This window comes from Podarcis muralis, chromosome 2 (assembly GCF_964188315.1).
Source record: "Podarcis muralis chromosome 2, rPodMur119.hap1.1, whole genome shotgun sequence".
In the NCBI taxonomy this organism is placed as follows: Eukaryota; Metazoa; Chordata; class Lepidosauria; order Squamata; family Lacertidae; genus Podarcis; species Podarcis muralis.
The window spans coordinates 88,263,198-88,287,923 of NC_135656.1; the positions used below are offsets into that span (position 1 = coordinate 88,263,198).

At 45.0% G+C, this 24,726-nt stretch overlaps 2 protein-coding genes across 3 annotated transcripts; both read left to right on the plus strand.

Moving 5' to 3' along the window:
- Positions 1-822: 822 nt before the first annotated feature.
- On the plus strand, positions 823-17,524 carry EFCAB12 (EF-hand calcium binding domain 12). Of its 2 annotated transcripts, none has more exons than XM_077924991.1 (10): positions 823-1,258; positions 3,198-3,711; positions 5,715-5,903; positions 6,540-6,702; positions 8,714-8,904; positions 9,734-9,947; positions 10,830-10,974; positions 11,682-11,780; positions 13,800-13,901; positions 15,108-17,524. In XM_077924991.1, exons 1-10 carry the CDS (start codon positions 1,140-1,142, stop codon positions 15,364-15,366), a joined length of 1,995 nt encoding a protein of 664 aa, XP_077781117.1. In that variant the 5' UTR covers positions 823-1,139; the 3' UTR covers positions 15,367-17,524. The 2 variants fall into 2 exon arrangements, with proteins under 2 accessions (XP_077781117.1, XP_028575131.2); XM_028719298.2 differs by having other exon boundaries at positions 825-1,258; positions 8,708-8,904.
- Positions 17,525-20,181: 2,657 nt separating this feature from the next.
- RPL32 (ribosomal protein L32) lies at positions 20,182-24,422 on the plus strand. The gene is made up of 4 exons (XM_028719299.2): positions 20,182-20,316; positions 21,975-22,075; positions 22,233-22,414; positions 24,241-24,422. Exons 2-4 carry the CDS (start codon positions 21,980-21,982, stop codon positions 24,368-24,370), a joined length of 408 nt encoding a protein of 135 aa, XP_028575132.1. The 5' UTR covers positions 20,182-20,316; positions 21,975-21,979; the 3' UTR covers positions 24,371-24,422.
- Positions 24,423-24,726: the final 304 nt, after the last annotated feature.

The following is a 24,726-nucleotide window of genomic DNA, read 5'->3' on the forward strand; positions in this document are numbered from 1 at the left end:
CACACGAAAGCTCATACCAAGAACTAACTTAGTTGGTCTTTAAGGTGCTACTGGAAGGAATTTTTTTTGTTTTGACTATGGCAGACCAACACGGCTACCTATCTGTAACTGGAACAATGAGATTGTTTGTGATTTATTATATAACCAAACAAATTCATGATGGGCAGAGTGTTCATGCTTTAGAATTTAGGAGCTACAGGATGAATCGTGAAATAGACAGGGGTGCAAACTTGAATAAAATATGGGGGGGAAGGCCTGCCCTGCAAAATTGGATCACATGACATGGCACACGCACACTATTTGAATGGCAATGCCCATCAACGAGGTGGGTGGGCCCCCTCAAATATTTTAGGGGGGCGAAGACCCCTCAGCCCCTAGGAGTTGGCTCCTATGGAAATAGGGTTGCCATGCGTCTGGAATTTTCCGGTTATATATAATATATATGGAATACAGTACCGCTGTCTCTAGCGGCATCCAGGTGGAAATGGATTGGGTGCCCAGGATGTACGGCAGCCCATGCCGATTTCCACTGCTTGAAATATGGCAACCGACTTTTAAAAAGTCGCTCCGGGAAGCTCACTCTGTTTGCTCGGCCAACTGCACAGACGGGGAAGCACAGAAACCGATGTAAGTGTTAACTTGTGCTTCGCCTTGAGAGCTACGCGCACTCCCCGTCGACCTCAGTGGGATTTTGGATAGGATCAGGCTGCGCCACGTCCAGTCTCCTTCCCGCTTCCCGGCCCCCGTCTCGAGAATCCCCCATCCAGGCGCAAGAGCGACGCCGAGCCATTCATTGCCGCCCGGGACTGGCGCAAGCTGCTTCCCAGGGTTGCCGACACAACGTTCGGGCCGGCGTCTCCCGGCCAATCAGCTGCCGGCGTCCGCGGCCGTTGCCTTGGCGCCCGCCAAAATGCAACTCTTGCCTTGTGCTCTAACGCAGATGCGTAAGAAAGAACAACGCGGACCTTGCCCTTTTGCTCCCAGGGCCGCTTGAGGGCTACAGAAGAGAAAGAAGGGGGTTCGTCCTCGGCTTCTTCTTTCCCCTCTGCCGATCTGAGATGAGAAGGCTTCTCTGAGCTTCTTCTGAAAAACCCACCGGACGAGTTTTTTCGTTAGGAGGCGTCCGATCCTACACCGAAATGTTGACCAAAATGGATCAGACGAGCTGGTCATCGGGAACATCAGGCGCTCGGAGTGGATCGCGGCCATTTAGCACTTCGTCGCAACCTCGGCTAAGTGTCCTTTCTTCGCCCAAGAGGTTTGTAGACTGCAGCATGAGGCCTTACGGAGCCCGTTTCCCATAGATAACATTATAAACAACTAGTTCAGTAGGGTTTTGAGGGGGCGTGAATTCAATCGTGCGGCATTTAAGGAACTGTTATTGTTTATTGGAGATGGCCAACGTGGTGCCTTCAAGATGGGCCAAAAGTTGTCAACTGAAAGGTATCTGAGCGAGTTACATAGAAAAACTCATACATAAATACCGTATACTGTATTATAAAACAGAACAGGAAAACATTCATATAAAACATCAACATTCCTTACAGCATATAAAAGACAAGAACCCCCCCCCTCCCGGTTGTTCTTTGCTTGTAAAGAAATAGGGGTAGAATAATTTTAATCTTGTAAAATCTGGTTTGTTTTTCCTTAAGAAAGAAGGGTGTGCCTAGGCCAACCCCAACCTCTCTCACCATCAAAGGAACACAAGTGAATAGCAGAGAACCTGCACAAGCAACGCTGACACAAAAATATTAAGTATAATAGAAACATCGCCACCCGACCTCACTCCCACTCACCTCCCCCCCCCCCATCTCTTTCCCCCTCTTCTTCCTAATGTCTCAACAAATGAAACTGATCTGTAAAAAATGTTACTTGGGCAAAAGAGAGAGAGAGAGAGACATTGCACATACTTTTGTAAACCAAGAAAATCTTTAATAAAAATACATTTAAAAAAGAAAGAAGGGTGTGCAGATATGTAAAAACCTTTAAAACTTTTAAACTGTCTGGTACAATTTACCTCGTAGTTCTTTCTCATGAGCATAGTGTGGGATTTGGCTTTTAAGTTGCTTCCTGCTATGATACAATGGCACTGAGTGAGCAACTGAAAGAGGCATTCTTTCTGTACACTGATGTTTCCCAGACAGTGATAGCTGAGAGTCAGGGCCACAATCACCCAGCAGGCAGCCCAAGCTGGATTGTCAGACTTTGAAGACATGTGTTCTGGGTGGACTTCTCAACTATCCGCTCATTGGGTGAAACAAGTAACATGTAGTTCCTATGCCATGAATAAATGCATCCCTTCCCCATGTTCTATATGACAGTAGTGTGCCATGCATGCAAATTGCACACTGAACTAATGAAATGTGGTGCCCAGTTTATGGATGCGGGGGGGGGGGGCAATTAGGTATGAGAGCCCTTTAGGAAATCTGCAAGCTCCAGCCCCCTGTAGTTTTTGTCAAATTACTGTCCCCCTCCCCATCCCTTTCTAAAAACAATAGTGGGTGAGGCCATCACATAAAGTAAGCAGTCCCCTCCCCCACTCCACACACACACATTAATCTGAACACGGGTTACATACAATAATTTTTTAAAAAAACAAACAAGCACATTTTGTTGTACTCCAAACAGTTTACAGTAGTACCTCGGGTTAAGTACTTAATTTGTTTTGGAGGTCCGTTCTTAACCTGAAACTGTTCTTAACCTGAAGCACCACTTTAGCTAATGGGGCCTGCTGCTGCCGCCACACCGCCGGAGCACGATTTCTGTTCTCATCCTGAAGCAAAGTTCTTAACCCGAGGTACTATTTCTGGGTTAGTGGAGTCTGTAACCTGAAGCATATGTAACCTGAATCGTATGTAACCTGAGGTACCACTGTATCTAGTATGTATAAGAGAAAAAACTGCCCAGCCATAGAGACACTCCAGCCCCTTCTGTTTCTTCATTTTTTATTTTTTATTTTTTTCTGTTTCTTCATGAGCCACTGCTGGGGTGTGCCTCAGAGAGAGCCTGTAATTGTGCCCTTGAGTCACTGTGATTGACTGGTCAGATCAAATGCACTGCAGAAACAGCAGAATTATCCATTCCTGGTGGAGGTCTAATGGAAAGAGACTTGGCTCTGAGGGGGGGGGGGTTGTTTTATTTTTGTTTTGTTTTATTGGGGTAAATTTAACTTCCTCATCCCTTTGTTCTCTTCTCAGCGAAGGCGAAGCTCTGTCAAATGCAGCATTGCTCGAAGACTCCCCCGCCGACAACCTGGATTGGGTTTTGGATCACTGCTTTAAACAATTCAAGATCAGAGAGGCTTATCCACATTTTTTCCTCAAAGTGAAAGCAAGCAGATTTGGGCCCCCCAGATCTCGACGTCGCATTCTCATCGCCCCTCCGATGAGTGAAATGGCGGTTCACGGGCCCAGGCCTCATCCACCTGAACTTCCCACTCCAGAGCAGAAACCTGTGGGCTCAGGAAAACCTCCAGAGGCTGAAGATAAAACCTCTGCGAAAGAGGAGGCAGACCTGCAAGAGCTGGAAGCTTGGATCCAGGGAAGAATACAACTGCAGAATCTGCTAAACTGTGTGGACCTGGAGCAGTGGCTGATGGGGAAAGAGCCCGTCAGTGAGCAGGAACAAAATGTGCTGAGGAAGATACAAGAAGACAAGGAAGCGTTGAAGACTAAAGTGCAAGCCAAGTTGTGGGAAGATGACACCCTTGAGGTAAGCGGTGGAGGCTGGTCCTTTAGGGGCTGGTGTGGCAGCCCCTTCCCATCTCTGTCTGCCCTTAGCTAGCCCCCACCTGCCTGCCTTCTTACTTACAGTTAGCCTAGGGGGTTGACTCTGACTGCCAGATTCCCTCTCCTCCTGTTTTAAGGTAAAGTTAAAGGGACCCCTGACCATTAGGTCCAGTCGAGACCAACTCTGGGGTTGCGGTGCTCATCTCACTTTATTGGCCGAGGGAGCTGGCGTACAGCTTCCGGGTCATGTGGCCAGCATGACTAAGCCGCTTCTGACGAACCAGAGCAGCGCACAGAAAGGCCGTTTACCTTCCCGCCGGAGCGGTACCTATTTATCTACTTGCACTTTGACGTGCTTTTGAACTGCTAGGTTGGCAGGAGCAGGGACCAAACAACGGGAGCTCACCCCGTCGTGGGGATTCGAACTGCCGACCTTCTGATCGGCAAGCCCTAGGCTCAGTGGTTTAAACCACAGCACCACCCGTGCCCCTCCTGTTTTAGGTGTGACCAATATATGTGCTGTCACACACACAGCGCTAAACCCGGAAGTAACCCAGAAATGTCATAAAGACGTCACTAAAAGGGCGGTATGGGGTGTTTGCAGGCTTTTTCAGAGGGTTTGCGGTTTCACGCAAGAGCGCAATGATCCGGAACGCAACCCCCGGGTAAATGAGGGATTGACTGTGTGACAGTGCGTTGGAACTTATTAGGAACTTGCAAGTTCATAGTGCCACAGAGAGCCACAGCTGGCCTCAGCGACTCAGCTCTTTGAGATTTAAGGCAGTTTTGCTCCCTGTGTGCTATCTTATAGGGATAGGATTCTCCAGGGAGTTTCAGTTTTGAATAATGGGAGAAATACGTAATTTGTTGATGGGTTGGGATAAATATTCTACTTATAAGGTTTCTGCCTGTGCCTTAGCAGCTCGGATAAATTTGACTGACTGACTGATTTAAGGTAGTAAAGACCCCAAATGGAGGTTTTCGTTTTGCAAACAAAAATGTTCCCCCATCTCAGCTATTACTCTTTCCCAATATCCAGTAACAAAAATAGAACAATGTAACAAATGAAATTATGCAATATAACAAGGTCACACCCACACACACGAAAGGTTAAAAACCTTTGCCCTGGGAAGGATATTGGGGGGAAGAGGGAGCGTGTCTCTGTTGCCAAGCAGGTAACCGTAACCCTCTCCTACCACAATCCCATCAAGCATAGATCCTGATTAGGGCAGGATGGGGACAGGGATGTGCAGCCAATGGGCATTTTGTTAAGGTAATGCAATATGCATGGCCATGCGTATCTGGAAGCACATCCAAAAGTAGACAGGGTTTATTTACAGTGTATCCTCTTCAATGGGATGTGAATCTAAATATACTGGCAGCGACTGTTTTAGGTGCATCCAATATGTGTGTGACCGTGTGTGCATGCATCGCGCCAAACCCAGAGGTGACCCGGAAGTATCAGGAAAAGGGTGGTGCGGTGGCCATACGGGGTGTTTGCAGACTTTTTCAATGGTGGTTCTTCAAATATACTCAATTTCACTTAAATGTGTGGTGCCTTGCAACAAACCCCATGTTAATTGGGCATGGCCTGCATCCCTATCCACATTCTGCCTCAACTCATCACCCGCAACTCCACAAACTGCATTTGGATCAGGGCAACAGGCTTGTTTTGCAATCCTGGCCGGTAAGAAAACTTGCAGCATGACAGGGAGTTCAGCTCACTCACCTGATCAAAAGGGACACTTAACTGTTCCCTCTATCCAGAGTGAGGTCAATGGGAATTGTTTTTCTTGCCATCACCATCAACACATCGCCAGCTCTGATTGGCTACATGGCTTCATAATGTTGTGTTTATTGTGATGACTGATTGGCTGGTTCTTTCGTGTTCCTATGACCAATGAGAATGTTTCTTCTTCACAGGAAGAAAGTTTTACATGTTCTTTTCTATCCTCCCCCCCCCCCCCGTCACCCAATGTCTTTCAGAATCTGAGACCGAAGCCACCACACAAGACGGTCATCCCTCGTGTCATCGCTCCTCACCCCAAGTCCCTCATGACGCTGCAAAACCTTCTGCACAAGCAGAAACTCAAGCTGGTGGACCTCTTTAAGAAATCAGACAGGACCAAGACGATGAGGTTCAGCAGAGCCGACTTCATTAAAATAATCCAAGAGGTAAGTGGCAAAGACTATTTATAAACCATTTCCCTGTTTAGACAGAGAGATTGGGTAGGTGTTCCTGGGTGGGGATTTTCGGTAGTTGCTTCTCAGCCATGGGAATCACATATTCAACCCTTTTTTGCACACTTGATTCCTCTTACGTTGAAGGATGTGTGTGCAGCTTCTATATGCTTATGCTTCTAGCCAAATCAGGGCGCAGGCATCCTCTTGCACACCAACTATTGGCCTACATAATTTCACTTGCTGCTAACGGGCACACACAGTACGGATGCTCAAGGATTTCAATGGGTCAGCATTTGAATATAACGGGTTCTGAATTCTGCTTCCTGGGAGAATATACAGATCGAAATGAAATCACCCCTTCTGTTTTTGCACTTTGCTAATATGGTTCTCAGCACAGAAACTATACATTAAAAATAAGCACATGCTAGGTTAAAATGCATACGTAATGTGTATTTTTAGGATATGATGCATTTCAAACATGCATATTTTGTGAAGAACGTACAAAGATAAGGCAGATTATTGCAATAAGGAGTGACTCACTCTCTCTTCAGTTTGGTGGTCACACATCTTCAATCTTACTGTAATTGGACCTGATGATTGCAGTTTTGATTTTATACTCGTTTGCAGACCAACATTCCTCTCAGTACAACTGACCTGGAAGACGTGATCACCTACCTCATGATGTCAAAGAAAGTGAATTATATAAACTATGATGACCTGGTTGAGTGTCAGAGAATATGGGCAGATAACTTAAGAGAGCAATGGAGGCAGCCTAAAGAATCAAAGCCAGGTAAACAAACAAGCAAAAGTGTTAAGACGTGGTTCTGTTGTCTTGACATCGCTAACGGGGATGAAGTTTTCAGCTTCAGCTGCTGATGGTTGTAATAAAGGTTATCATAGGAATTCCTTGTACACAAAAAATAAGTTGGCACTCCAGTGTGTATCCTGATGCTACGAGTCCTGGCTGTAGCAATTTATCCTGCACCTCCAAGAGTTTCTAAGAGCCTTGCTAACCCAAGCTGATTACAGAAGGGAAAGAAAGGCATGTTTGGCCTACATGTTTGAAAGGCAGGTTTGAGTCATATCTGAATAACCCTAGTAGTACTTTTCACCTCCAGCAGCATTGGTCTTGCGGAGTCAATCTTCACATAAAATAATTGAGTGGCATGACTGGGCCAACCTGCAAACCACTGCCAGAGGGGGTGGGGGAAAGGCCACCCTCAGTTTTCAGTCCATGCTTTTGCTCCTCTTCAAAAAATACTCTGCTGTCCAGTATGTTGTAAGGCTGCCATCCTAGCCCCTGGTCAGAAGTGAAGGAGACTGATGGAGCAGCACAGATGCCGCCGCAGTCCTTCAACCCCTGCTGGCCAGGGATAAAGGTGCAGGGAAAAGTTCTCCTTTGCTGTGCCTACTCCAAGGAAACCCCAACAAATGCAATTCAGAGTCAGATGGACAGGCTTTTTATGTCAAGAGCTGTATTTCCTTCAGTGGTGTGTGTGTAATCTGTTAGGGGCTGCAGGCCAGTAGAGGTGGAGCCAGAGGCAAAAGCGTTCTGCATTATATCAGAAATAAGGGCTGCTTTGTTTTGGTTTTCACCATGCTACCTGCTTTGGACTTTAGGACCCTTTGGTTCCCTTCCAGTTCCACAGTTCTATGAGTCTGTACCTCAGATTAGAATTCCCAGTGCTGTGCAGATGTAAGCCCTACTGGATTTGAGGTGATTACTCTCGAATAAGTATTGCAAGGGAATTACTTTCTTTTAATACAACAGGCCAGAATTGTCAGTTTGCATTTCTTAGTGCAGAAAGTATTGATCTGATGTGTAGAGATCTTTCCTATTCTAATTAATTCAAGAGGGTTCTGGAAGCTTCTCTGTGTGAAAGAAACAGGCAGAAGGTTACTGATGTTTGGTTTATTCCTTCTGAGAAGCTGAGTACAGCTGGTTTAAACTGGTTCTCTTTCTCTTTCAGTCAAGGTCATGCTGACTATAAATGTAGGGCCAGAAGGAGCCTATGTCTCACTCTCTCTTTCTACCTCTTTTCCTTCTGGTGTGGTGTTCTGTACATAGTATGCTTAGTGTTAAGGTTTAGACTTATTATAAGTTATTGTAAGTTTAAGCTAAGTCTGCCACAACTGGATTTCTTATGGACTGTGCCAATCCTGAATGTATTGGATTTGTGACCATTATCCTCATTTGCCTTCAGTAGCAGTAAAGCTCTGCTGGATTCAATACAGTGGTACCTCGGGTTAAGTACTTAATTCGTTCTGGAGGACCATTCTTAACCTGAAACCATTCTTAACCTGAAGCACCACTTTAGCTAATGGGGCCTCCCGCTGCTGCCGCGCCGCCGGAGCATGATTTCTGTTCTCATCCTGAAGCAAAGTTCTTAACCCGAGGTACTATATCTGAGTTAGTGGAGTCTGTAACCTGAACTGTATGTAACCCGAGGTACCACTGTATTAATTGCCTCTGGTCTATTTTGGGGGGGTCCTGCAACATGTTTAAGTTTTTACTCTACTAACTAAACGTCGGAGTTCTGCTTTGGATCAATACTGAGTAGAATTTCATGACAAGAATGGCTATTGTTCACTTTGAAAACCCTTGTGAGGAAAAATATCTCATGAAGTCCTCCCATGAAGAAAGAGAATGAGCCAGCATGATCTAGCGTGAAAAGGCATTAAACTGTCAGGCGACAGGTGCTTGCTGGTGGTCATGCTGCAGATTTCGTGTTTGTGAGAAATTCTGACAGGTTTCTAATGCCGTGTCTGTTTCCCCCTTTCTCCCCTTCTGAAAGAAACAGAAGAGCTCCCACCTTCCGCACCACAGAAGTCTTGTAGGAGAAGCGTTACATTCTCCAAACATTCTGGTGAAGCAAAGATATGCCGGCTTGAAGTTCCTCCCATCAACACAGAAGTAGACCGCATGCATCTATCTTATAATCAGATGGAGGTAGCTGGGAAAAGATACAAGGAAATGAGACGACGGACTAAGGTACCGTGTTTCTGCGGCAGAACTCTTTGCACCTTCATTCTCTTGCTTTGACTCTGGAGGCCATAAGTAGCGATCCCTCTTTCAAGCCACCTTCGATGCTGTAAAAAGACATGTCGAGTTACCCCCTCGAACGCTGTCTTACTCTGTTGAGTTGGCGCCAGACCTTGGGCTTTGCAAGTTAAAGGACTTACTCCATTCACAGCAGTGAGTCAAATCCAGTGGAAATTCTCCCCCTGCTAACTGGATGCTCCTTTCAGCAATTTCTCTTTCCATTTTCTGTCCTGATTCCCCCTTCCCTCAGAGCCGATTTTGGGGTCACTAAAAGGCTGCAGGAGGAAGGGAGGGGTTTTTTGGGGGGGGAAGCTTCTCAGACCATTTTCAGGTACTTTTCACAGATCAGGGGTGGGAACTCGCATCCCTTCAGTTGTTGTTGTCATCGTTGAACTCCAACTCCCATCATCCTTGACTGTAGGCCATGCTGGCTGGGGCTGATGGGAGTTGGAGTGCAGCAACACCTGCTGGGCCACAGGCTCCCCACCCCGACAGTGTGTAGGGCAGAGTTAGAAAGGAATATACATTAGGTCAGGAATGGGAAACCTGCGTTTGAACCAAGAATCCCCATCATCCCTGGCCATCAGTCCTGTTGATTAGAATTGAGAGGAGTTGCTGTCCCGACAATATCTGGAGGACCACACTTTCCCACAAGCCCTGTATTAGTAGGTCCTTTAATTCTTAGGAAAAAATCCTCCTCGGCACGCTACTATGTTTTGCACAGCACAGCGGCATTCAGATGTTTTGTAACAAAAGAGGCAATGTCTTTTTGTTGCAGAGAAAGACCAACCCCTTAGAATATGCAGAACAGTGTAAGCTTGTGAAATCCGGAGACGCGGTTGTGGACGGCCACTGCTTTCCGAGCACCATCCAGGGTGAAATGGGAGAGCTGGTGGACCAACACCGGCTGGCTTGCTACCTGGTCTACACTCAGTGTCTCAAGCTGTGTGAAAAATATGGCGTCCCGCTTACCGAGAAGATGCTGAAAAGGGGTATGGTGAAACAAGGGGACTGGAAGGAATGCTGTATATATCATGAAAGCAGGGTGGTGTTTACACTGGCTCAGGGTCAAAGTCGCCTGCTAATCCCCGCCCCCCCCCCCCAAATACCTAGGCAGAATAACACTGTTACGTAGTTGTTCAGGTCTGGTGCGTGGTGGGTCGATTCAGGTTACAACCCTAAACCCACTTGCTTGGGGAGTTATGTTCTAGCGGACTTATTTCCGAGTAAAGATGTGTAGGGTTGCGCTGTGGAACTTAACACACAGCCTGTCGGTATCCTGCGATTCCTTAAAAGTGCTCCACAAGCACACCAACTTGGCTACGTTTCTAGCCCTTGTGAAGGTAGGCTTTAGAGCACAGGCAATGCCCATCCAAGTTCCGTAAGCTAGGGAAAGCGAGGAGGGAGATTGGCTGATGCAGAGTTACGACAGCAACACCCAATTAACTCAGATGCGCCAGCTCAGGTGGGACTCTTTCAGGCAAGCTCTAGAGGTCCACCACTCAAGTGAGTCATGGGGAAATCCACAAGCTGCTTGAACCTACCCAAGATTATTTGTACAGTGGTACCTCGGGTTACACACGCTTCAGGTTACAGACTCCACTAACCCAGAAATAGTACCTCAGGCTAAGAACTTTGCTTCAGGATGAGAACAGAAATCTTGCGGCAGTGTGGCGGCAGCAGGAGGCCCCATTAGCTAAAGTGATGCTTCAGGTTAAGAACAGTTTCAGGTTAAGTACGGACCTCTGGAACGAATTAAGTACTTAACCCGAGGTACCACTGTATAGCTAAGGTAGAAATTTTGCTGTATGTGGGTTGACTGTAATGCCACAGTTTGTTCTTTCTTCTAAAATTTTCATTTTCTGTACCATCAGCTTTGCTCTACCCACCGGACAGAATTGTAAGAGAGGGGAACTATTTCCGCAAGATGAGACAACCTGGAGGTTATTATGACCAGTCTGGATACCAACCAAGATTGCCATCAGCACAACCCATAAGCACTTCGGGAGACAAAAAAGGGTTTGTTTGGTTTTGGGGTTTTTTAAAAAATCAAGACGATATACAAATAGGTTTGGTTTGGTTTGAAGATAATATCCTATTACAGTTTCTGTACAAGCAGGAGAGAAGTCTTTGCAAATTCTCATGCTGGAATTTCCTTGCTACAACCAAAGCCAGTCAACTGGGCATTTTGAATTGATTGGGCACTTTCAGTCCACAGCTTCCTGGCTTAATTGTCCATGGGTGTTCTGGGCAACTTTCACATGGAATATAGGCTGTTAGCTGCATAAGGTTAGGGCGCCTGGTTTTGACCATACCTTAATGCCGCCCTAAGAACTGCGGGAAATACTCCTGAGGCTTGAACAGCACTGAGGTTTGAAGTAAGTGAGGGGGTGGACTTTGAGTATCGGATGCCTCAACATGACACAAGCAAAAGCAAAGGCACTATAGGAGGCAAAGTCCAGAATGCTGGACTGGAAGGTCTTAGGATTTCTATGCCACATCCATGCCCCTGCTTCAGAGCACAGCCATTATGGGCTGCTTACGGGCTCCCATGCTGGGTCACTGGCTTAAAATCATTTCCTCAGCAACATTTGAACAACAGCTTTTTTGCTGCTGCAAAAATATTAGGAGGCTTGCGGACAAATGCCGTTCTGAGTGTTTTCTTGTCATCTCCCTCTATTCCCCTCTTGGTGTCTCTAAACAAATTGTTTTTCCTTCTCCCCTAGAAAGAAGAAGGCAGAGGTTAAGAAGCCAGAGGTCCAAAAAACAGACAAGACCCTTAACACTCGCTGGAAGTCATACAGAGAGTTTTGGAAACTAATGAAGTATGTGTTCAATCTGCTGGGTGTTATCCTAGATTTATATCAGTGCTTGTAATATAGAGCTGTGCCATTGAGTTTGGCCCCCTCAGGCTGCCATCCTACCCATGTCTACTCAGAAGCAAGGGGGTATACCCCCAGGTAAGTGTGGTGAGGATTGCAGCCTTAGTCTTTCGCAGCCTTACTGACCCTTCCTATTGAAGTTGAGCTGGTCAGTCTGCAAAAGCTGATTGGTGTCTTGTCTTAGCCTCTATCTCTAAACCACATGGGACAAATGTTTACCTCACATTAAAGTAGAGGCTGGGTTATTGGGTTTTTATTTTGATTATGTATTTTGTGGTTTCATATTTTGATTTTATTCTGTGAAGTGCCCTGAGACCAGTATATAATTATTATTTTTTAAAAAAACCCTCTCCCATACAGGCTGCCTCTTTTTTGTTTATTAGATTTGTATACCACCTTATACTCACACATCTCAAGGTGGTTCACAAAATAAAATTACAATGTAAAAAACACAATATATTAATAAAAACAAACACAACCCAATAATCTCACTTGCACAACACATTTAAAAGGGTATTAGATGTCCATCAGCTGAAGGCCTGGTTAAAGAGGAACGTTTTTGCCTGGCACCTAAAGGTGTATGAACAAGGGACCTGACAAAACTCCCTGGGGAGAGCCTTCCACAAACGGGGAGCCACTGCAGAGAAGGCCTGTTCTCGTGTTGCCACCCTCCAGTCCTCACACAGAGGAAGCCCATGAAGAAGGGCCTCAGGTGATGATGGCAGAGTCCAGGTCGGTTTATATGGGGAGAGGCAGTCCCTGAGGTATTGTGGCCCTGAGCCATTTAAGGCTTTATAGATCAAAACCAGCACTTTAATGGGGCCCAGAAACTAATTGGCAGTCTGGCCAGTATCGGTGTAATATTTTCAAACCATCTTGCCCCGGTGAGCAACCTGCCCCTGAAATCCTCACTAGCTGAAGTTTCCTAACCATCTTCGGAGGCATCCCTATGTGTAACGCCTGCAGTAATCTAACTTAGAAGCTACCAGAGCACAAACAACAGTAGATAGGCTGTCCCTGTCTAAATAAGAGCTCAGCTGGGCCACCAGCCGAAGCTGATGGAAGGCATTCTTGTACCACTGAGGTAAGCGTCCGGTTGCTGCTCTGCAGCCACACCCTTACCTGCCCTCGCACCTGATGTCACGTAGGACATTTGATGTGGGACAAGCAGGCATAGTTTGGAAAACAACCTTGTGAGCCAAATGAGGTCTCCTGCAGTGCCTAAGCAGGCCCACAGGCTGGACATTCCTTGGTGAGCGGGGCACACGGACAGCAGGCCCCTCTGCGGTTGCCTGTTCGCAGGTTCGGTTTGTGGTTCCACTGCTTCGCAAACGGATGTTTTTCCCTCTACAGAGCAGCTTTGCCGGTCTGCAGAGGAAATATACCCATGTGCAGGCGTGGTTTGAATCCAAAACACACCTGCAAACTGACCAAGAGGGGCTTTGCTGGTCGGCACAGGCAAGTGGCCTCAGGTGATGGCGTCAGGTGCTTGAGGGAAGGAGGGCCAGTTCGCCATCCGTTCCTTGGGCTGAAAAAAAGCTCCCCACTCCTGCTTTGCATCAGCCAAAGCCAGCCTGCTGGCTGCTCCCTCTATTCTGGAGGCCGAGGTGCTGCTTCCCACCACCAGTGCAAACACGGGCAAGAGTGTTCGCGGGGCGAGTGTGCAGAATAAGTCATGGGCTTGTCAGGTGATCAGTGCTGGCAGAACCAGTTGCCTTCTCATTGAATTCAGCCACATTCAGTGAGCATGCTTCAGTCAGTGTAAATGAGTGCGTAATATTGCCACATGTGTTACATAGAAGTTAGGCTACGCTTGATTCCAGGGATTAAATCTGAAATCAGGCTGAAATATTTCAGATATACTGTTTGAAATAGGTGTTGGGTCTGGGGCTCCTCTATCCTGTCAGATTTCTCCTTTCCAGCTTGGCCACCTCTAAGCTCACGGTGCATTTCTTCTTGCAGGCCTCACTCAAAAAGAGTGCTTCCTCCAGATAATTTTCTCACTGCTTATAACTTCGCCTTAGCTGAATCAATGGGCATACTTGTGGAACAATACGTGGAAAGGTATGGCACACAATCTTTCGTCTTTTCTTTTAGAAGAGTTTTAAAAACAATTTATAGTCTCGTACCTGAAGGAATTTCCTCAGGCAGGCTTTTGATTTAAAGGTTTGGTTGGCCTCCTCCCTCCCTCTCCTCACCTTTTCCCCACTTTGCTTTGGTTTCTTCCCGTTCCCAGGTTTAACGATAATAGTCTTTAACTCTGCTTCATTCTTTTATTCTCTCCCTGCTTGTGTGCATTCCCTCAAACTCCCCATCCCATCTTTAGTTAAGGCTGTGTCCACACCATGCTTTTAAAGTAGTGTGGTATAAACAGTCAAAGAATCCTGGTAGCTAATGGTGCTAAGAGTTGTTCCCTTCACAGAACAACAGTTTTCAGAGTCACCTGCAAATTGGAGCTGATGGTTCAACCACTCTGAGAATTGTAGCTCTGTGAGAGGAATGGGGTATCCTAACAACTCAGCACCCTTAACAAACCGCAGTCCCCAGGATTCTGTAGGGGGAGGCATGACTGTTAAAGTGGTGTCATAGTGCTTTAAATGTCTAGTGCGGATGTGTCAGGACGGTGCCTGACATCTCCATCATCTGGGGATCCTTGGATCGAGATTGTTTTCACACACTAAAACCACATCCTGTAGAATTCTATCAGTTATATTTGATCTGCACAATCATAATGGATTTCAGGAGCCAAAGTGCTTTTTCTGTGCAGCCAGAGCAGGAGCAGTCACCATTAAGAAAAAGGTTGGGATAGGCATATATTGGAATAGGCAGAGAGAGAGAGAGACGGTCCCTGGACCAAGTGACTTTCCTTCCTTAAGTTCTCAAAGCTCTTAACATAGCTCAAGGTTGTCATCTGAATGAGCCAGATGTTTAAATGAGAATCAATCACAGTTAGTCCACCATTTGAGAAATAAGACTTTAGAGCCATCTTGCCCCAAAATGGCAACTAGACATTCAAGTTTGGTGACCGTAACCTTGGTTTAAGGAGCCATTAAGCGCCTAGCTTATATATCTGAGTTTCTAATGCTACCCTACTCCAAAGCTAGGCCTCCTTTCCATTTTACGTAGACATGTGTATTTTTATATTGAGCTTGCAAGAACGACGAACCATGTTTTCATGAAGTCTCCATGTCACAAAGCCTGCATATTGTGGTTGTGTGTTGGTTTGTTTTTCACGCTAACAGTATTTCTTTCCTTGGATTTTGTTTTCAGTGAACTAAGGAAGATGTTTGCCCACCTGAATCCCAAGACTGACCCAAATAATTTCTGGCCAGGACATCTTCTTAGCCAACTGCGTCTCTTTCTACCCCTGGAAGCCCGCGACAACGGGAATGCTATATTCAGCCATGTCCCTCGCACGTCCCCAGCCTATCCTGCTAGATACAATCCTGACCGCAGCTGGCCAGTCAGTGACCAAGGATACGTGTCGTATGGGGATCCAGAATCCCAAAAGCATAATTATTATATTTGACAGTGTTTCAAAATGTTCCTGACATTTCATGAGCACATGACTACTCCGGCGGATCTGCTGTGAAAAGCCAATATCGTAAGCAAAACAAGAACATGGTAAGAAGACTGCAGTGAAAGATGGATGGCAACAGTCTTGTTTGGTTAAAGGGGTTTTGCAAGGCTGTCAGAAAAATAATAATAATAATAATAATAATAATAATAATAATAATAATATACCCCGCCTATCTGGCTGGGTTTCCCCAGCTACTCTGGGTGGCTCCCAACATAATAATATTATTATTAATAATAATTAAAAAGTGATAAAACTTCAAATATTAAAAACTTCCCTAAGCAGGGCTGCCTTCAGATATTTTCTAAAATACATGTGCCCCAACTGCATTTTCTGACTTTAGGCATTCCGAAAAGTAAATGCATGGGTTTCGGGGGCATGCTTGCTAGGTCCCCCAGGCCCCATTGCTGATTTTGTCACCCTTGTATTGTCTCAGTATTTCCCAAACTTGGGTCTCCACCTGTTTTTGGACTACAGTTCCCATTATCCTTGACCATGGGTCCTGCTAGCTAGGGATGATGGGAATTGTAGTCTAAAAAACAGCTGGAGACCCAAGTTTGGGAAACACCAGGAGTGTTTATGTATCTAAGGAGAATCAGGGCTCCTAAGTGTATGGGGACACAGGTACAGAAGGCTGGTCCCAGGTTCTAGTGTAGGGACAGGCACCCTGGGGCCTTCCAAGTGTAGTTCGGCTCCCAAGTCCATCAGCTCCAACCAGCATGGCCAATGATCAGGGATGACAGGAGCTGTAGTTCCACAACATCTGGAAGACCACTGACTCTCCCTGCTTGTTCAACTATTACTGGAGGTGTTTAGAGAATTCTCTTTATCCAATAATTTTATACATCACAGTCAAGGTCCTCTCTTGGTCACCTCCCAGCACCCTGGCAAATTGAAAAGCTCCAAAGATTTTAGCCTTTTCTCATAGGGAAGGTGATCTGACTAATTGGTCATTGAAATCCTCTTTCTACACCTCTTCCCGCACTTTGGAGTCCTAGAGTGGGCTCTTGCCTTGCTTCCAAGCATGATGCAGTGTGCTGGTATTAACTGTAATGTCCTAAATGGCTCAGAATCCAAGGGCCTTAAACTTGGGTGGTCAGACGTCAGGCATGCAGGATCTGTTTTGGGGAAGAGCTGTAGCTCCATGGTAGAGCACATCCTCTGCGTGCCAAAAGTGCCAGGTGCCACCCATGCCATCTCCAGAGAGGACCAAGAAAGACTTGTGCCTTTAACCCTGGAGAGGCACTAGCATCCATGTAGGCAACAGCTAAATGGACCAATGGTCTGGCTCAGTGTAAGACAGGTCTTTATATTTCACAAACTAGAGGGTGAAATAGTAGATGGGGGGGACGGGGGAGGCATTGAAATTAACGAGCATAACTGAGTTACTTCCATTCATTTCAACCGGTTTACTCTGAGTAAAACTTAGTAGAAGGCCCCTGAGCACATGCTCAGCCCAGGAATTTGCCCCCGAGCTAAGCTCACAATCCTTTAATACAAAAACACCTGATTCTTCCATAATCTTTATTTTAGCACATAATTGGGGGGGGGGAGGTCTTAATTGTTGCTATAGCTAAAAGAGCTGGGAGCCAGAAACATTTGCAAATCACCCAGAGGTCCACCGGCAGATCATCATTTTCCTGCACTTCTTCCTTAAGGATCACCCCATGAATGAGCAACCAGCTTAAGATCTGCCTTCCTTCTGTGTGGTGGCTTCCTATCTTTAAAATTCTATCCCTGGTGTTTTTCTAACATCGTCTTTTTTTTTTGTGCCAGATAACCCCCATTTGTTTTCCCAGGCCTTTGTGTGGAGTTTTAAGTCTGCTTGCATTGGTTTCACTCTTTTCTTTAGAGGTTTGTTGCTCTTTGTTTCCTGATTGTATTGTTATGGTTTCATCATCATCATTATTATTATTTATTATTATTTTGTAAGCTACTTTGGGAGTCCTTGAAGAGGGGAATGGGGGGGGGGGAATGTAATGCAATATATCTATTCCTTTTTAAGATGGGCAATCAATATATTCCTTTTTTGAGATGGGCAATCAGAAGAGTATATAGTATTCAAAATCCAGTCACATTATAGATCTATATAAAGGTTTTATATTCCCGGCAGGTTTTTTCAGTCTCTTTTCTAATAATCTCTAGCACTGAATTTGTCTTTTTTCCAAACACGCAGCCACACTCTGTTGATCTTTCACTTAACTATCCACCATAACGACAAGATCTCTTTCCTAGTTTCTAATGACAGTGTATCTGAAGAAGTGTGCATGCACACGAAAGCTCATACCAAGAACTAACTTAGTTGGTCTTTAAGGTGCTACTGGAAGGATTTTTTTTTTGTTTTGACTAGTTTCTAATGGTCAGTTTAGATCCTATAAGCATATATTGGCTATGGTGGCCCATGAGACTCAGCCAAAGAATGGCTATGCATGTACAAGCGTGTGGAGACAGACAGCAGTACCCACAGCTGCTTAGCTTCTGCTGCCATGACACCCAGAGCTAAGCCGCAATCTCCCCTGGAAAATAACACAAACAATAGGCCAAGAACAAAGCTTGACTACAGGTCAAGCAAGACAAAACAGCCCAGGTATAGATGTAACACTAAGCCAAACCTTGGCGGCACGAGGACCCAGGGAGGACTGCAGCAACCACAATCCCACACATTTGCTAGTTCATGCTATTCACATTATGAAATTGGGGGTGCACTGTTGTGCACCTCTTTCTACTTACTTATACTGAATCTCCTTTACCAGTTTGTTGCCTGTTCAGCATCAGGAACTCTGTTTGTAATTATTCACAGTCTGCATGCCTTTAAAGCAAATTTGATTCACATTTTCCCCTCTCAAGCAATTCTGGGCACACAGAGTTACAGCTCCCAGATACCTTTAACAAACTTCAGTCCCAAGAATTCTTTGAGGGAAAGAAAATGCCTCGAATGTGGTTCAAAGCCATAGTGTGTACACAGTCAAATGCTAATCGCTGTGCCAGACACTGTCCAATAGGTATTCATTTTCTGGATGTTCCAGTAGCAATGGCAACTCTTCCTGCATAAAGAAATGCATTCCCCCCCCCCCTTTACAAATTTTTGTTGCAGTAGAGTGTTAACGAAATACAGTATCCCCCAATAAAATGCTTGGCACCACTTAAAACAAATGGTTTATTTACTGAGTTAATAAATTGTATTCAAACCCTTATCGTCTAGAAGGGCTGTAAGAAGGGGTTGCTCTTCACTGCTAGATCGCACAATAAGCAATTACCATATTTTTTTGTTTATAAGACTATTTTTTCCCTATTTTTTCAAGTTAAAAATTGGGGGGGTCATCTTATACACAGATAGTGCGTATGGGGGATTTCTTTATTTGGAGTCCCCAAAAATAGGGGTCGTGTTATACATGGGGTGGGGTGTGTGTGTGTGTTTGTGTTATACACGGAAAAATACAGTAAACAACTGCCAATATCCCAGCACCTTCAGAGTGCTTCAAGGTGTGTAGAATGCAAGGGTATGTGAAATATCAGTTTGAAAAATATATACTTGATGACTTCTAATACTGAAGGTTGGATTAATTATTTGCAAATAAAATTCCAAATAAGGTTGCCAGTGGCTACGCATAAAAAATGCTTTGGTATGTATTTGGGGTGGGAAATTCTAGCATCCACCAATCTCTCCTTACATTTTCAAAGGAAGGTTTTTCATCTATTATCTAAAACTGCACCATTTCCCTAGAGGGTTTTCAAGGCAATTTGCTTGTCCTCCACATAGTACCGTGGGAGCTAATGAATTCCAATTAATTTCATGTAGACTATCTATGTGAACTTCATGAGAATCTGCCTTGCCAAACCCCGTGCTGCAAAGTTTTAAGCACCTCTTTTGTAATATGAAACCCAGACACAGGGATAAGCAGGAAATTCTGAATCATCAAGCATGTCTTGAAGAGATGATGATCATAACTAAGAACCTGTTCCCTGTATAAACCTGACAGCAAATCCCATTGACCTTGATGGGATTTGCTTCTGAGGAGACTTGTCCAGGATTGCACACTGCAGATGTACAATGGTCTGTGGAATAGTCTGTTTTTAAACTTATAAAAGTGGTCCCTTTGGAAGACGAGCGTTTTATTTAGCAGAAAACTGCCGTAGAAGAAACGGGGTTCTTTTTTAACGCGAGAACGGGCGAAACTTGCGAGCAACTCCACGAGGCGGTCAGAACCAACCGCAGAAGCTACGGCATGGAGATTGCGCCTGCGCTACCCATGTAAGACCACCAGGTGTCCCTGTGGCAGCAGCATCCACTCAAGCACCTCCAAGCTCCCCACCACTCAGCTCCTAGACTTTAAGGTGAGACTGATACACGGGATTTCACTTCCGATTCTCTAAGCCGCACCACCACCACGCCATAACTTCTGATTCTACTTTATATTAATGCCTAACATGAAGCTGTCCAATCCGTGCCAAAATCTTCAATTCCTTCGTTGCTATCCATGGACACCCTTTTGTTGAGGTGGGAAGCATAAAAAAAAGCTTTTATGCGAACCCGAAATTGCCCTGCCCAGGTTTCTCTACCACTTTCTTATTTCTGAGCTCCTGCCCCTCTGCTACAGCTTGCCGGAAGTGACGTTTCCAGGTCCTTAATATCCCTAGCTAACCTCACAGAAGCTAATATAACAATTAAAGTCTGAAATATTCAGCCAGGACGTTTTTCGATGATAAAATACACGTTAGGGTTCTCTTTAGGAGGACCAGAAGCTTGAGTGACTCCGCCTTTATGTCCTTCCGTGCCCTCGGTGTGGCTCTCACCCGATCTGCCAGGACCCTACAGCGGCGTCCCATCAACCCTTGCGCCTTCCGCCTTCGCTCTTTCTCTCCGCGCTCGCTCTCTGCGCGGGTGCCGCCATTCTCCAGCAGGTAAGTCCGGGAGATCCGTTGTCATCCTTGCCGGGAGAGGCTCCTGGGAGAACTTTGCCGCTTCCAGGGGCAGCTTGGAGGCCTTTTCTGTCGGGGCCGGTCGCTATTTCCAGGCGCGCTGGGGGGGGGGAGTTTGGGGGCGCTCTTGGGGCGAAGCTCGGTTTCCCTTTGCTGAGCTAACCTGGCATGGAGAGGGCGGGAGGCGAGGGCAAAGCAGACAAGCACAAGGGCCTGAAGGCTTAGCCCTCGCTCGCCAGAGCAGCACCATGGGTCCTCCGTGGTGGTCCATGGAGGGGAAACTGGACAGAACTCGTAATAGGGTTTGAGCTTTTCCGACGAGTAAATCTTTATCGAAGGGGAAGGCTTGGCTTCAAATAAAGAAGTTGCTCACAAACTGAGCTTTTTCGCCGCGGATAATTCAACTTTCTAAATCGACCTTTGCAACACAGCGCTTAGCACAGTCATAATGTGCATTTAGGCCGAAGTAAACCCCATCGCCTTCTCCTGAGGCTTAAGTGTGCATAAGGTTCTGGCCCTGATTTACCTCGGCTGGATTTTTGTGAGTGCGCGCGCGCAAACTACAGCTCCTTTGGCATAATCTTTGACAGTGGTACTTATTCGGAAGTCAGTTTTATCGGGAAAATTCATAAAGGTGTAGCAGATCAATGTATATTTGTTAATAGACACGAGTAACTTGGGTTCATTCATTTCGGGGGCCCTGCTGAGTACAATTTGGTTGGATGCAACCCATAAATATTTCATAGGTGTGAACATTTGTGTACCATCCACCTTCAATCAGCATATGAAGTGGGATTTAAATTACTGTACTGTCTCTCGCTCAACCTCTATATATTTGGTGGAAGGTGTGAGGATTCTATTTGGGTACAGTGGACACTTGGGTTGCGAATGTTATCTGTGCGGGAGGCACGTTTCGCAACCCACAGTGTGAGCACGGGTCGCAATTCGTTAAGTTATGCGCATGCACAAAGCGATTTAGCGCATTTGCGTGCGCCGAAACCCAGAAGTAACCCATTCTGGTACTTCCAGGTTCGGCGCGGTGCGCAACCCAAAAACGCGCAGCCTGAAGCGTCTGTAACCCGAGGTATGACTGTACAATTGTAGGCACAGTTGAGGAGCTTGGCCAGCAGCCACAACTCCCAAGTGATGGAATACGCAAATAAAACATCATGAGAAAAAGACTACAGTTAGTTACCATTTTGAATCAGCCCAGTCCGCTTGTATTATATCTGGTTAATGTTACTAATTTTATGAAATATTTTTTAAAATGGAAAAGTTAACATGGAAAGATAATAGCAAGAGGATAATTTCTGTGAAATCTTGCAGCTCATTTTACTAGTAATGGGCTTACTTACAGCATATGTTACACAAAGCCCATTAATAATATGTATTTTAGGCCTAGGACATTACTGGCATTTTTTAAAGGTTTCTCTGCACTAAATAGATGTGGGAGAAAATAATTCAGAGGTTCAGCTCTTAATTTGATTACCTCCCAGGACTGGAGAGCTTTTCATGCTCTTCCAGCTTTGGACACGGTAGGGAGAAAAGATGCGCTGCTACAGGGTGGTTTTTGTTTTGTTTTTTAGGGTAATTATTTCCTATAGTGTGTTGATTCCTTAGGTGTGCTCTGTTTTTGTTAGACACGATGCCGGCCCTCAGACCCCTCATCAAGCCTAAGATCGTCAAGAAGAGGACCAAGAAGTTCATCCGCCATCAGTCTGATCGCTATGTCAAAATTAAGGTAAGGTGTCCTTTTGATGAATCACCAGATATTAAAATACTCAAGAGTGCCAGCTTGTGTTTTGGTTTTGCAGCACTGGCATGGTAATATATTAGATCTCTGAAATGATGGTGCAGATGTTGAGGTTTTGATATTCTTTCTCCCTGGATTTCTATAGCGTAACTGGAGGAAGCCCAGAGGTATTGACAACAGAGTCCGCAGAAGGTTCAAGGGCCAAATCTTGATGCCCAACATTGGGTATGGTAGCAGTAAGAAGACAAAGCACATGTTGCCTTCAGGATTCAGAAAGTTCCTTGTCCACAACGTCAAAGAGCTGGAGGTGCTGATGATGAGCAACAAGTGAGTTGGAAAAGGGATTCAGGGATGCCATGTTGTGTTTGAAGATTTCTGGCTTGGTTGCAGGAGTGGTAGTCACTGAATGCAAAAAGATTTTGGGAGTTGTGGGATCTAGCTCATCTCTCACACACCTGTTTTTCTTTTCTTTAATGGGATACTGCTACTAGCCATCTCTTCCCCATCCGTTTCTTTCCTTTTTCCTTTTGGATCTTCCGCTTTTCCTGTGTTTTCCAGAACTCAATCTGTCACTGCTGGAAGGTTTACCACTAGAAAATCTCCTTGTATATTACAATATTAATATTTCTTTAATGTCATAATGCTGAGGGGAGGAAGATTGTCTTCGCGCTTGGGAAGGTCATTGCATCCATTATAGTGTTCAAAGTACAGCAGAGTATCAGTTGGTACCATTTAGGTATCTGCCTCAAAGATAATTCTGTAGAGGTTTAGGGGTGGTTGAAATTTGATGGAGGGAAATCCTAGTTCAGATTCCTGTTAGGCAGCCTGGGACAGGTTCTCTGTAAACTACCACAGTGTTAGTAGGCTAAAATGCCACACAGAGCTCTTTGAGGAAGGTTATAATGTCCTATTGATTCCCCAATATCTATTCAGCTCAGTCAAATGGGGAACGGCACAGCTCGGGCAGGTTTTCTTACTGGACCCAATCAAAATGTGCATAACTATACTGCTGTTTTCCATTCACACCAGCGGGTAATCTTTGGTGTGGTCCCTCCCTTCAAATTACTCCTATCTTTCCTCAGTCTGAGTATATGAGTGGGTATTTCTGTACCTGTGGGCCCAATCAAGGCTATTAATTTTTTTGTATAGTTTTTTGTGCAAAACCTCAGTTAAAAACGTTTAACTGCAGTAGATGTACCTGGATTTTGTCTCCAAGGGAATCTCTTACAATGTTGCGATCTTGAGAACATAGTTCCTCTGAACTGGGTTGTTGGAATTTCAGTGTGCTTTCAGCAAGCAGTGGAAATAGGCACACACTCATTGTTTGGACCATTGGAAAGAACTCGGGTGTAGGAATAAAGACCACCCACAGAAACATCACACCCATTACAAACTGGCCACCAAAAAAAGTACTTCGAAACTTGCACAGCAGTGATGACGGCAGTTGTATAATGTGTTGTTTTCACATAATGAATTTTCTGTGGCAAGACAAAATAAGATTAAATCTAAAATGGTATGCTGGGATTTTGATGACGTTGCATGGATGCTATGGAAACCTGAGCAGCACCTGCTGCACAATAATCCTCCATCTGGACTGCCCTTGGAGAACAATGTCCTTGGGAGCTAAGGATCCCATGGTCTACCTTGATCTGGAATCTCCTTACACATTATTTCCTCCAGTCTTCCAATTCGTTTAAGCCTGTGTGTGGTATTGTAACAAATGACTCCCTTATCCTTTCTGGAGTCTTCAAGTTGCATTTAGAACAGAAAAAACTAGGCAGTCCTTTTGGAAGCATACTGCTTCCACATATCTAAATGCCTCCAACCCCTATGTCAAAAGCATCCTGCCTGTGGAAAGTGACATTTGAATGCAAAGGCCATTTCTCCTGCGCATAGACTTTAACAAAGACATGTTGTTTTTGACATAATAGTACAGTAGCATTTCAACATAATGTCCCACTTGCAGGTGGAACATTTACATTAGGACTGTTGTGCAATTTTCCTTAATATGTAATTACCCCTCTACTTTCCTCAGTACATACTTGACTACTTCATGGACTTCCAGCATCTTAGATTCTCACTCAGCCTTTCCTAGAATTAGATTTAAAATGGTAATGAACTGTTCGTGACACAATGCCATTATCTTTTATCAGGTCCTATTGTGCAGAGATTGCTCACAATGTTTCATCCAAGAATCGGAAGGTAATTGTGGAAAGAGCAGCTCAGCTTGCTATCAAAGTCACCAATCCAAATGCCAGACTGCGCAGTGAGGAAAATGAATAAATAGTTGTTCTTGTACAACTGTATTTAATAAAAAGTAAAACAAAACAAAAAAGTGTCGGAAAACTGATGTTCCTGCTGTGAGGGTATATAAAAGCAATTTTTGTAACTTCATATGAAGATCAGTTGTTAGAAAGGTAGTAATATTTTATAAACTACTGTCTTCTGCTAACAGATACTGTATTTGCAAACCCACACAATTACAATTTACTATCACGGAAGAGGTGTACATTAGCAGTGAGAAAAAAGCAGGAGTTCTTAAGTCACTAAGCTGTATCTGCTCAAGGTAACTTCACAGCTTGCTTTAAAACATACATCTTAAAAAGAGTGACTGTGCCAAACAGGTACACCTCCTTTGG